Source organism: Mastigoproctus giganteus, chromosome 4 (genome assembly GCF_048544385.1).
Source record: "Mastigoproctus giganteus isolate SK-2022 chromosome 4, ASM4854438v1, whole genome shotgun sequence".
In the NCBI taxonomy this organism is placed as follows: domain Eukaryota; kingdom Metazoa; phylum Arthropoda; class Arachnida; order Uropygi; family Thelyphonidae; genus Mastigoproctus; species Mastigoproctus giganteus.
The window spans coordinates 53,653,302-53,666,128 of NC_143578.1; the positions used below are offsets into that span (position 1 = coordinate 53,653,302).

The following is a 12,827-nucleotide window of genomic DNA, read 5'->3' on the forward strand; positions in this document are numbered from 1 at the left end:
TAGGGTTGAATTTGAAAGTGGCTGTAATTCTGCCCAGACACAATAGGAGGGAGTATATGATGAGAGCCTTGTCGATCAATTCGGCCCTGGAAAGTTTGTGCAAGGCTCAAGGGGTAGAATTTTTTTCAGCCTGGTCTGCAGGTCACTGTTGAAAAAAAAAGCCGTGAAGTAGGGTTGAATTTGAAAGTGGCTGTAATTCTGCCCAGACACAATAGGAGGGAGTATATGATGAGAGCCTTGTCGATCAATTCGGCCCTGGAAAGTTTGTGCAAGGCTCAAGGGGTAGAATTTTTTTCAGCCTGGTCTGTACTCGTTAACAGGAGAGACTGCTTCTACAGGGATGGGATACACTTAAATAGAAAGGGTGCAAGAATATTTGCTGATGCTGTCGAGGCAGTGTTAGGTGGGTCGGAAAACTGCTAGTTTGGGGGGAATACAAGGACTAATAGATTAACAGTAGCCAATGGCAGAGGTGAAAGTGATTCTTGCACTGCTTCTATTGAAATGAGCAGCAGCCTGGAAAACAGGATGTGGGATATTTCAGAGACTGCTGAAAGTCATCACGGAACAAGTAAACACGTGGGTTGTGTTAGGGCAGCTAAGAATTAGAACAGGTGCACGTATACTTGCATGTACACCAATGCTAGGAGTTTGGTAAATAAATTTGATGAATTTGAGGTATTGCTCAAAACATCAAAGGCAGATATTGTTGGGATATCAGAGACGTGGTGTCACACAGATATAAGGAATGCAGAACTGGAATTTGGGGAATACAATGTGTATAGAAAGGATAGACAGGACAGGAGGGGAGGAGGGGTTATGCTATTAGTTAAGAAACACATAAAATCCAAGGAAGTGGAGCCACTTGACATCGATGGACAGGGCAGTGTCCAGTCAGTTTGGTGTGACATAAGCATAGGGAAATCAAAATTGAGAGTGGAGTGTGCTATAGGCCTAATGACTCTGATGAGTATAATAAGATACTGTACAGGGAAATAGAGTGGGTCAGTAAATCAGAGAGTCTTATAATGGGGGATTTGAATTTCACAGATATTGACTGGAATTTATGGGTTGGTCACTCACACACTAGCAAGGTTTTTGTGGATTTATTGGATGATTGTTTTCTACATCAGCATGTTTCGGGAGAGAACTAGAGGGACCAATACTCTTGATCTGATTATCAGTAATGATTCTTCATGCCTTAAGAATCTGCAGATAAAGGAACCACTAGGTGGCAGTGATCACAGTGTGCCGAAGTGGGATTTACTCAAGGAGGTAACTACCATCAGAGGTAAAGGGAAAGGTTTTTGCTTTCGTAAAGGTGACTATGATAGTCTGAGACAGTATTTAAATTCTATACAGTGGGACCAACTGATGATGTTACCAACAGCAAATTCAAAATGTGAAGCATTCAAAGAACTAATCTTGGAAGCTACCAGGCTTTACATACCAACTAAGAAATATTGTTCAAAGTGTAGGCCTAAATGGATGTCAGATGAACTAATGAGACATATGGCAGAGAAGAAAAATACATGGGATACATACAAATTAATGGGTGACATGGAAGCCAATAATAGATATAAGTTGGTTTGTAACCAAGTCACAAAGGAGATTAGGCAGGCAAAGGCAGATTATGAGAAATCCTTGGCAAAGGATGCAAAGAAAACAGAAAAGAGTTCTTTACCTATTTAAACTCAAGAAGGAAAGGGATTAATCAGATTGGTCCACTGGATATTGATGGTTCAACAGTTGAGGATCCTGCTCAGGTGGCTAACAAACTAAATGAGTATTTTGCATCTACATTCACACATGAGGAGTTATTCAGGAAGGGGAATGTCTGTAGGTGAAGTAAACACTGGCAGTGAGCTAGATGATTTTGTAATAACTGAGAGGAAAGTGGAGGAGAAATTGTTGAGGATAAACATAAAAAAGGCACCCGGGGTGGATGGGATCTACCCAGTTATATTAAAGGAGGCAGCAAAGGAAGTAAGCAAACCCCTAGCCATAATTTTGAGAGCTTCTTTGGACTCAGGGGAGGTACGCATAGACTGGAGATGTGCAAATGTAACCCCAATTCACAAAGGAGGATCAAAGGCGGACACAAGTAATTATAGACCTGTGAGTTTAACTTCTGTTCCAGGAAAATTAATGGAGGCACTGGTTAAAGAAGCACTGCTGGATCATCTAGACAAGAATTCAGTTATAGCTCAGACACAGCATGGTTTTGTTAAGGGAAGGTCTTGCCTGACCAATTTGATTGGATACTATGATGTAGTCACAAAAGAACTGGATGCAGGGAATAACTTTGATATTATATATTTGGATCTTAGAAAAGCTTTTGATACTGTCGCACATGGAAGACTGCTGCACAAATTGGAGCAGTGTGGCATTGGAGGCAAATTGCTGCTATGGATAAAGGGATGATTGAGTGGCAGAAGACAGAGAGTGATAATCAATGGACACTGCTCAACGTGGACTAATGTTATTAGTGGAGTTCCTCAGGGTTCAGTGTTGGGTCCATTGTTGTTTTCTGTATTTATAAATGATATTGATGATGGTATATCAAGCTTAATGTCTAAGTTTGCAGATGATTCAAAGGTTGGCAGGGTTGTTAAGGACACTACTGATGCTATGCTGCTGCAACAGGATCTGGAAAGGTTGAGCAGATGGGCTGAGAGGTGGCAAATGAAGTTTAACATTAGCAAATGTAAAGCACTATATACGGGAAACAGTAACCCCCAGAGCAACGTATCACCTCGGCGGTACTACACTGACAGTGGTAGAGAATGAAAAGGACCTGGGGGTAATTGTGCAGGCAGATATGAAGTTCTCTGAGCAGTGCAGATAGGCTGCAAGAATAGCTCATGGTGTCTTGTCAATGATATACAGGAATTTTTCTAGCAGGGATAGGGAAGTGATTATTCCCTTGTATAAGGCAATGGTCAGGCCACACCTTGAGTACTGTATACGGGTCTGGAGGCCTCATTTCAAGAAGGATGTAGAGATGCTGGAACGAGTACAGAGAAGGGCAACAAGATTAGTGAATGGAACAAAGGGTTGCTCTTACGAAGGAGACTAGGCACCAGCGAAGTGATCTGATAGAGGTGTATAAGGCTTTGAATGGTTTGGGCATGCTCAATGCTGATGGGATTCTTCCTCTTGCTCAGAATAATCACCTGAGAGGGCATAAATTGAAATCGAGGAAAAAGATAGATGTGTGGAAATTTGCCTTTAGCCAGCGGGTAGTTGGTTGGTGGAACAGACTTGCATCACTTGTTGTTGAAGTTGATAGCCTAAACAAATTTAAGGCTCAGCTGGACAGGTATTTCGAACGAACGGAGGGGTGAAATGGGAGTGGTTTTTTTTTTTTTTTTTTTTTTTGGCTGATGCTGAATAAGCTTGCTTCCTTGCATCATATGCTAATGCTAAAGACAGCTTAATACCACAGAAACAGAAAATTTTCCTCAGTAAGAATTGTGTTTCATGTAATTCTGAGAAATTTTCAAATGTTAGTATGTTAAAAGAGTAAGAGGTATGGTGCCTGCAAGTAACTTAACTTGGAAAAGCAAATAACCATAATTATTCATTATAGAGGCAACCTTTTTTACCTAAACGCAATCAAAGTAGAATATTTTTTCTTTCATAATTTAGATAAGTTTAATACTTATTTGCAGCTGTTTAAAATAATCTCAAAAAGCTGTATATAATGTTACAATTGTTCCTCCTCCTCTGCAATTTCTTTAATTATTTGTATCATAGATAGTTATTTATGTATTTATTTTCCATTCTCATAACCTTGAAATAAACTTATAACATGATATGGGCATCTGCCATAATCTAAATGTTGTTTATGTATGAATTTGATTCTTTCTCCAAATTTATTCATGAATATGATTATATTGCTGTTGGTCCTTAAGTTATTATTTTCTTAGTTTAAATTATTACTAGATGATAACACTTTTTTTGTTCACTTAAATAGAAGCAGATTTTAATGCTATAAACAGTTCAGTATCAAAATTTTCAAGAAATCATCAAGAAAGTAATCACATTGATTACTTCCTTGTAATTTAATTTTAACTTGAAAAATAAGTTGTTACTTCATAAGATTATATGAAAAATTTTTTTTTATTGCTGATTATATTAATTTACAGTATTATATTTCTTATAGGACTCGCCTTCCAATAAACTCTTGTTTGCTCGTGACATTCCAACATATAGGAAGATGGTAAATAGGTTCTATCAGGATATTGCTACCATGCCAGCAGTAACAGATCAGGAGATGAGTGCCCTTATGCAGGCCCTTTCTGTGGTACATAAAGCAGTGAATTTTTTTAATGAAATTACAATAATCAATAAGTAAATTACTAAAACAAAATGTGCAATTAAAATTCTAAAAATCATACATATATGAAACTGTTGATAGAAGAGAGAAACTGCTTATTGATTACAATAACTGAATTGGATTTGAGTTACAGTCATCAAAATATGACTGGATATTAATGGAGAAAGAATCAAGTATATAACCATAAGATATTCATATGACAACAGATACTTATGTCTTTGTGCTCATCAATGGAATAAAGATGGACAAAAAGGACAACCTAACAATAATTGCTAAACCGAGAATATGGCAGTTATGATAGTTTTTGAAATAAATCTTGATTACATATACATGACTAGAAAAAAAAAATTATTGCTTTTTATTCCTAGTTGTATTTCACTGTAATAAAATTTGAATTTCATATAATTGCTTTTGAATACTTTAGCATCTATAGCATAGTGTACATTAAATTATAATACATCATGCTACAGATAATAAAAATGATAGATTGTTAAATGATAGGGAAAAAAATCATATCTGCCAAACCCCTAAATTTAAATGGTCTGGAAAAAATAGTTGGAAAATAAGTGATGTACAACACACTGGATTAATGCTTTCAAAACCAAAAATAATTACTTACTATTTACATTGAAATTTAGTATAAACTAAGGCATGATGCATGGGACTATGTTTAAGATTCACTGAATGGGTCAGTGTCTTTGCACCATGTTTTCTTTTTAGTGAACTGTCCAAGTCGATAATTGGCATCGTTTTAATTGTATCTCATATTGTGGATACCTTCAAAATGAGTGGCCGAGGTATTACACTGCTTTGAATAAGTAACGCTTCACCAGTGGAGAAGACTAATGTTACTTATTCTCAGCAGATATCACCACCCAGATGGCACCTTTGGGTTGTCGCTATTGCAACAACAGGGTACCTGCCCACCCACTGATGAGTAAGCCAACAAGCTTCGAAACGGTGTTGTCTGGGTGGTAGTATCCACCGAGAATAAGTAACATTAGTCTTCTCTACTTGTTAAGCGTTACATATTCAAAGCACTGCAATACCTCGGACATTCATTGTGAAGGTATCCACAATATGAGATACAACTAAAACGATGCCAATTATCTACTTGGGCAGTTCAGTACGAACAAAACATGGTGCAAAGGCACTGATCCGTTCAATATTGAAATTTAGTGTAACTCTTTACCACCCAAGATGCAGAAACTCCTTTGCTCAGACACAAAATTCATCATAGTATCAGCAGCTACTGTACATGGCTGACAAGAATCCCTACTGCATCAAGTCTTGATCAAGCTTGCAACTGATAAAGCTCTGCCTCCATCAGTTGGCTATTGTTGTGGAGTCCTCATTTATGTATTTATTTTCCATTCTCATAACCCTGGAGTAAACTTATAACATGATATGGGTATCTGCCATAATCTAAATGTTGTTTATGTATGAATTTGATTCTTTCTCAAAATTTATTCATGAATATGATTATATTGCTGTTGGTCCTTAAGTTCAGGACCAACAGCACAATTTTAGTATACCACTGAAAATGCACAGTCGTGCATTTTCAATGGTATACTAAACAGATCCTATTATAGTCCTTTGTAGATAGGTACTTCTGCATGCAGAATGCTGAATACAAGTTTTTTTTTTAATAATTAACACTACATTTATTAAAATTTTTTTTATCAGTTTCTGAAATAAAAAAAATCAAAATTTTCAAGAATAAAATTTTCTCACTTGCAGGTATTATTAAATAAATAAATGTTTTTTTATGGTGATAGTAATATAGTTAGTTTTGTCAATTAAAGGGAAAAATTCATTAATATATTTTTGCACATTCTAATGTAAATGAAAGGTACTATTATAATTTTACAATAAAAAGGAATTTTTATTTTAACACAAACATAATAGTAATATTTTAATACAAAAAGGAATTTGAAGAGTAATCAAAGAATATAATTTATCTTTACAGTCACACAGGGGTGAACTGGATGTTGTCAGTGCTTTACGAGAACTATATGTTTATGCTGCTAAATACAGTGAACAGGTAAATTTATATTTAATTTTATCCATGAAAATTACTTGGAAAAATATAATAAATATACATATTCTGTATATAAACTGTAAAACTACTGTGAAGAAGAGTAAAAGTAAAGAAATAAATAGAAGACTGTCAGGTGGCACTGGTCTAGATTTATTATTTATTGGCTATAAATGCCTTATATTTAATATTTTCAAAATTTTTAGATATGTATTCCTTCCATTCTTCTACTTCTGTTCTCATTTATTTGTTTCTTTGCTCTCTTTTCTGCACTTTTTCCATATTACCTAGTATACTGTTTGTTTGTTTGTTTGTTATTTGGTTTTTAGGAGCATTAGCAGATAAGGCCATATTGCTCCGGGGATATGCGGTGGTCATTCCCTGATCTTTCCGCATCCTCCGTATTTGGTGGTGACGGGCTCGAACCCCGGTCTAATCAAGAAGCGTGTGCTATGCACTGCTGCTCCTGCCCACCCGGCTACGGAGGCACCTCCTAGTATATTCTGTGTGTGTGTGTACACACACACACACACACACACACACACAGAATATACTAGGAGGTGCCTTGGAGGTCAAAGGATTTGACCGGAATCCATTGTGTTTGTGTGTGTGTGTGTGTGTGTGTGTACACACACACACACACAAACACAATGGATTCCGGTCAAATCTTAAAGAACAGAACCCAATTGAGAAAATAGCCAGGGTTTATTTCACTTAATTGGGACAACAGACCACAGCACTCAAGATTACCCTGCGATTGTCTCCGACCATACCACATGGTTCAGTCAGATTTCTGGAGGTCACAACCATAAAACAATTAGCAGTCCCCTGTTTATTGGGTTTTATGTTAGTGCAATCAGTTATAAACAGATAGTAAACTCGATCTTATTGAATTTGCGATGATACCGACAACTGGAATTCTGTAGGTTATTATGGAAAAATGTGTTTACACTTCCAATCATAAAAAAATTAATTTTCAGAATCTTCTCTTCATTCCTATTTTTCAAACTTCGTAACTTGTTACTCCGTTCTCAGTTGTGCGAATCGTGTTATTTGCAATTTGTGTGTGCTGTGTTCTTTGTTATTGATTGCTCATCTTTTTTACTGTTTTGAATTTTAACCCCCACCCACAAATGTCAGTGAACAGAAATGCCAACTAGTTAGTATGTACATATTACAGTACATATTAATTAAGCTATACACATAAGTGTAAATTTATCTTTATTTTGCTGACCTGTGGAAAATATTCTTCTGATTTTCATGTATAATTTAATTTTTTAATTGATAAGGTAATAAAGTGTAAATTTGTACTTAATATATCTTTACTTTTATAGCCTGTGGATAATATTCCTTCTATTTTCACTAGTTAGAATCTCTGTTTAATAAAATTAAAATTCAGTTCACAAACGTGATCACAATGACCGGTGCTTACTACATATTGTATAGTGAATGACACTTTACAATGGTGAGTCCATCGTAACATAATTTGATCGTACAGAAAATCAATCGTAAAGCTGTGTTTTTAACTATTGATGTGAAACTTTTCATAATTGGGGCAGCCGCTTAATTGGGCCAAAATGCACTAGTCACGATGTGTCCCAAATAACCAGAATCGACTGTATATACCTCATATTACAAAATACTAGACAACCACAACATCCATACTGGAGGGAGGTAGGATTTTATTTTAACCTGCAATTTTTATTTCTTAGACATATACAGCAAACCCCCGCTATTCGCGGTATCTGTATTCGCGGTTTCGCGATCGCCGATTTAATATAAAATGAAACCTAAAAAATGTGAATTTTAAAGCGCCGTGAATATTTTCCGCCATAAAAAAACATGGGCGTGGCTAAAATTATCTTTCCCGGTCAAAACAGCGCTCAGTGGGTGGGGGGAGAGGGGTGACAAAATCGCGAGCGTGAATGTTTCTCGCTAATCCTTGTTCAATATGTGTTATGCGCTTGTTATGGAAGGTTTCGTCGTTTGCTTTTAATTTATATGCTTATAAATTGAATAAATTTATCAATTTATAAATTGATATGCTTAAAAAAGTGATAAATCTACCGTTTTGCAGTGTAAAACAGACTTTTTCGAGTGTGTTAACGGAAGAAAGTGACTTTATTGTGGACAAGTTCTTTCTAACCCCTACAAAAATATGACTACGAATAACAAGAGAAATGTGAAAATATCAAAAAAGGTGATGACATTAGCGAATAAAATTGAGTTATTAGATAAAATTTCTAATGGTGAAAGTGTCTCCTCAGTGGCAAAACATTATAAAATCAATGAGTCAACGGTACGATCAATCAAAAAATCGGAAGAAAAAATCCGCCGTAGTGTCCGTGAAAACCCGCTAATTGCTTCAAAAATTTGCTCTGTGACTTGTGATGTTAAATTAGAAAAAATGGAAAAAGCTTTAAATCTGTGGATAGAAGACCGAACTCAAAATAAAATTCCGTTAAATTCACTCATCATTCGTGAAAACGCAAAACTCCTTATCAACGCTTTAGCGAAACTGGTGATAGCACTGGCGGGATAGGTTTTTTAGCTAGCAAAGACGCTGGTTTGAAAGATTTGTTTGAAATTTCTAATAAATATTACATTTAATATTAAATTGTTTTTTATTTTCATTTCGATGCCATATGCTTGCATTTCACTATGTACTCTATGTACATAGTCATATTATGAAGGTACATATAATACATACATAGACAAAATTTTAGACTAGTTTTTCTTATATATTTCATACTTTGGAACGGAACCCCTTTATTACTATGGGAGCCATAACTCAGTATTCGCGTTTTCGGTATTCGCGGCATTTCTCAGGAACGTAACCCCCGCGAATAGCGGGGGTTTACTGTATATTATCCAATTGACCAATCCAGCAGTGCAAGTTCGCATTTTGGTTTAATTCTGGTGAAATTAGTGATCGGAGCTACTGTATTATCTAATAAAAATATTCAAATGGAATTTCTGACAAATTTTTACATTATTTAGTTAGCAAAAAAAAAAAAAAAAACCATACTTATTAACATCGGGAAAGTTAAAATATGGTCTCTGACCAGGTGACTGCAATGACCCTCAGTTTGGAAAGTGGGGTTGGTGAGACCCCAACAGTATTTCAGCAACTCTATTTCATCTACTCCATCCACACAGCTGAAACCCCTAATAGCTGTTTTTGAAAATGCTTTCTTTGATTTCTGTACCCAGATCTGTACCTGTATGAGGTAATACAGGTACAGTTCTGGGTTTATTCCTTCTGGTATACACACCCTAAAAATTAATGTTTCTCACTCTGTTAATATTCTTAACTTGAAATATTACAGTTAATACCTTGGCATGAACACAACAATAAATTCACATTGGTGTTAAGTATGAAATTTATTTTATCAATTCTCTAATTTAGATGGCAGCTGTAATTTAAAATTAATAAGTATAATGAGTGAAAAAATGGCATTTATTTATAAAATATTTTGCAACTTTTAATATTCTAAAGATAAAACAGTATATTTAAAAATATTAATTCTTACATATCTTTATAGGTCTTGGAAGCATTGGAATTGGATCCTTACTGTGAAAAAATGCACCTGGCTGACAAACTTGAAACTGTTGCCTGTACACTTGAAGGTGAAGAAACCTCAGTATGTTAGCCTAAAAGAAAATTGGGTGACAAGAACTTTCACAGTGTGCCAGTAACCTTATGGGAGTTTTCTGTCCTGATGGATGGTTCCACTACTATGCAATGTTATTGAGGGTTATTTTCCATTTGACCCTCTTCTCGCCTTCCACCGGGGTGGAATTGTGGTGTTTATAAGCCATCTTTGCTACAAACTGAAGTATTCCATTTTATGTGTTGTGCACACCGGGTGAAACTGTGTGTGTGTTTGTTTTTATGAACTGAAAAACTGAATCTCAGATTTTCTGTTATGTGTACAGTAAAAATTGAAGAAATGTCATAACAGAGGACAATTTGTTAGTATTGTATTTGTATGAAGATCTTCTTAAAGAAAAGGCTCCAGTGCCTATGCATAAACTGAAAATACCATTGTGTTTAGAAGGCCCTGTGGAAATCATTTTGTGTTTAAAATGAAACACAGCTGATGGGCAGAATTTGTATCAAATTTTAAGCTGTTGTTTGGTATATATATCATGATGTCATGCTGTGTTTGGTTCCTCTCATTCTCTGTCTATCCCTTCCCCCCCTCTATCACACTATTTATTATCCTTATGTTCTGCTCATCTACTGCAGCCATGCTTGCAAGGCAGAATGCAGCTCTTTGTCATTCACATTGTTGAAAAGTTAGATAACTTGCTGTTACTACGAGGTTTTGTTTGTATGGCCAGACTGCCTGTGATAAAAGGTAAAGCAACCTGTTTGTCAGTGGGTGAACTAGATGCGTTGTTAATGGTCAATCAGTGTAAGTTTCGTGCCAGTGCTTTGATGTATTTATTAGGCTGTGATAAACCATTGACATCAGCATCGTAATGGGAAAGGGAGGGAAAATCTAAACCTAGTTATGCAAATACGAACACAGCCTAGGCCTTTTGCCCTAGACCTGTTGTTGTCATCCAAAAGAAGTTATAATGGTACAAAAACAAAATTTTTTTTCAAACAGGGCTCCCACTTTGGGCGTGAAGTTTGTGTGAAATATTTTTTATACAAGAGACAGCAGCTCTGTAGTGTTGTATGAGTATAATAAAGGATCTTGAACTAAGATGTAAATTCTGAGATTTTGCCGAGTTTATTTTTGTTTTTATTTATTTATTTTTTACTTGAATTCACATATGAGACATGTATCATTCTGATGCTTTTGCTTTGAGAAAATTGTCCATACTATCATCCACAGGTAAAATCCTGGCTGATCTCAGATGGGTTGTAATTGTTATTTGTATTTTCTTACAGATTTAATAAAGTTTAGATGTTTTTCCATAAACACACAGCTATATCGGAATTAGCAAAAAAATAAAACAGTTCTGTCACTTAACAAATGATAAATAAATTTCCTTTAATGAGAGAATAACAGCAAAGCAACAGTATTTACAAGTTAGAGAAATATACTACCATCTTCTTCCATGGCAGATCAGTCATTCAAGGTCATGATGATGAGGCACCTCCATAGCCAGGTGGAAAGGAGCAGCAGTGCGTAGCACACGCTTCTTGATTAGACCAGGGTTCGAGCCCGTCACCACCAAATATGGAGGATGCGGAAAGGTCAGGGAATGACCACCGCATATCCCGGAGAAATATGGCCTTAGTTGCTAATGCTCCTAAAAGCCAAATAACAAACAAACAAACAGGTCATGATGAAGTACAAAGTCATCGCAAATACAGCAAAGGAACTTAACAGAATCTGATGATAATAATTAAGATTTATGAAGTACAGCTAAAGTTATATAGAAGTTGTTTGTCATAATAACATGCCATAAATGTCACTAGAGTATATATGAGGTCACTCGGTAAACATATAACAAATACACATATCTAACATAAATAGGCGTACACAAAACAGAAAAATGAAGGAATAGAAAAAGAAAAATTGGATTTATTTGCCATATGATTTCTACCTAACATGCAGAAGGGGATCTGTGGAGAGAGACAGTAGTGGCAAATGATGCAAGAAAGCAAGCCTATAAAGCATCAGCCAACCCTCCCCCCCCAACAACAGGCAAGAAGCCAGCTCCAACAATTAACCACATACCAGCTAAAGGCAAATCTCTGCACATCCATTCTGCAACCACCCTCCCCAACCTGAACCCATTACCAGAACGGGCACTTCTGTAGCCAGGTGGGCAGGAGCAGCAGTGCGTAGTACACGCTTCTTGATTAGACCGGGGTTCGAGCCTGTGACCACCAAATACGGAGGATGCGGAAAGGTCAGGGAATGACCACCGCATATCCCCGGAGCAATATGGCCTTAGTTGCTAATACTCCTGAAAAACCAAACAACAACATTACCAGAATGTATCTTTTAAACCATTTGACCTTGAAGGAACCATTTTTCCCTTCTGTGTACTAGTTGGGATTGTGGGCTAATTAGTCCTGTAGTTGGTATTAGTTAATGCTATTTATAAATATTTTTGTAAAAATCCAAGTTTTGCAACTGTAATAATTTTTTGAAAGTATATATAGCTTATCAAGTAATGCTAAATTTAGGGTGAAGTCTGAATCTGCAGTGAAGACACTGCAGATTCAAAGAGAAAAAGAAAAGCAATATTGATAAACAGAAGCGGACTGAGTCAAAAATTCTTACCTGGGAAAATTTATAGTGGCCTCATACTATGGTTTATGGCCAAAATCACACTGGCCCCGGGGTTTCCCCGGTAAGGCTTATGGCCAGTCCGCCTCTGTCGATAGAGAAAAAATATGAAATTGTGAAACGCTTTGAGTGAAATGAAAGACCATGTGATATTGCACGTGCTACAGACCTAAATGAGGCAACGCCA

At 36.2% G+C, this 12,827-nt stretch overlaps 1 protein-coding gene across 1 annotated transcript in view; it reads left to right on the top strand.

Annotated features, from left to right (window-relative positions):
- LOC150086741 (plexin-B-like) overlaps positions 1 to 11,114 on the top strand; it is a 238,715-nt gene extending 227,601 nt beyond the window's left edge. The window contains exons 33-35 of the mRNA XM_090372734.1: positions 4,169 to 4,309; positions 6,312 to 6,386; positions 9,926 to 11,114. Of these exons, the coding sequence (XP_090228860.1) occupies positions 4,169 to 4,309; positions 6,312 to 6,386; positions 9,926 to 10,033 (324 nt within the window). The 3' untranslated portion in view covers positions 10,034 to 11,114. The remainder of the gene's footprint in view (positions 1 to 4,168; positions 4,310 to 6,311; positions 6,387 to 9,925) is intronic.
- Positions 11,115 to 12,827: the final 1,713 nt, after the last annotated feature.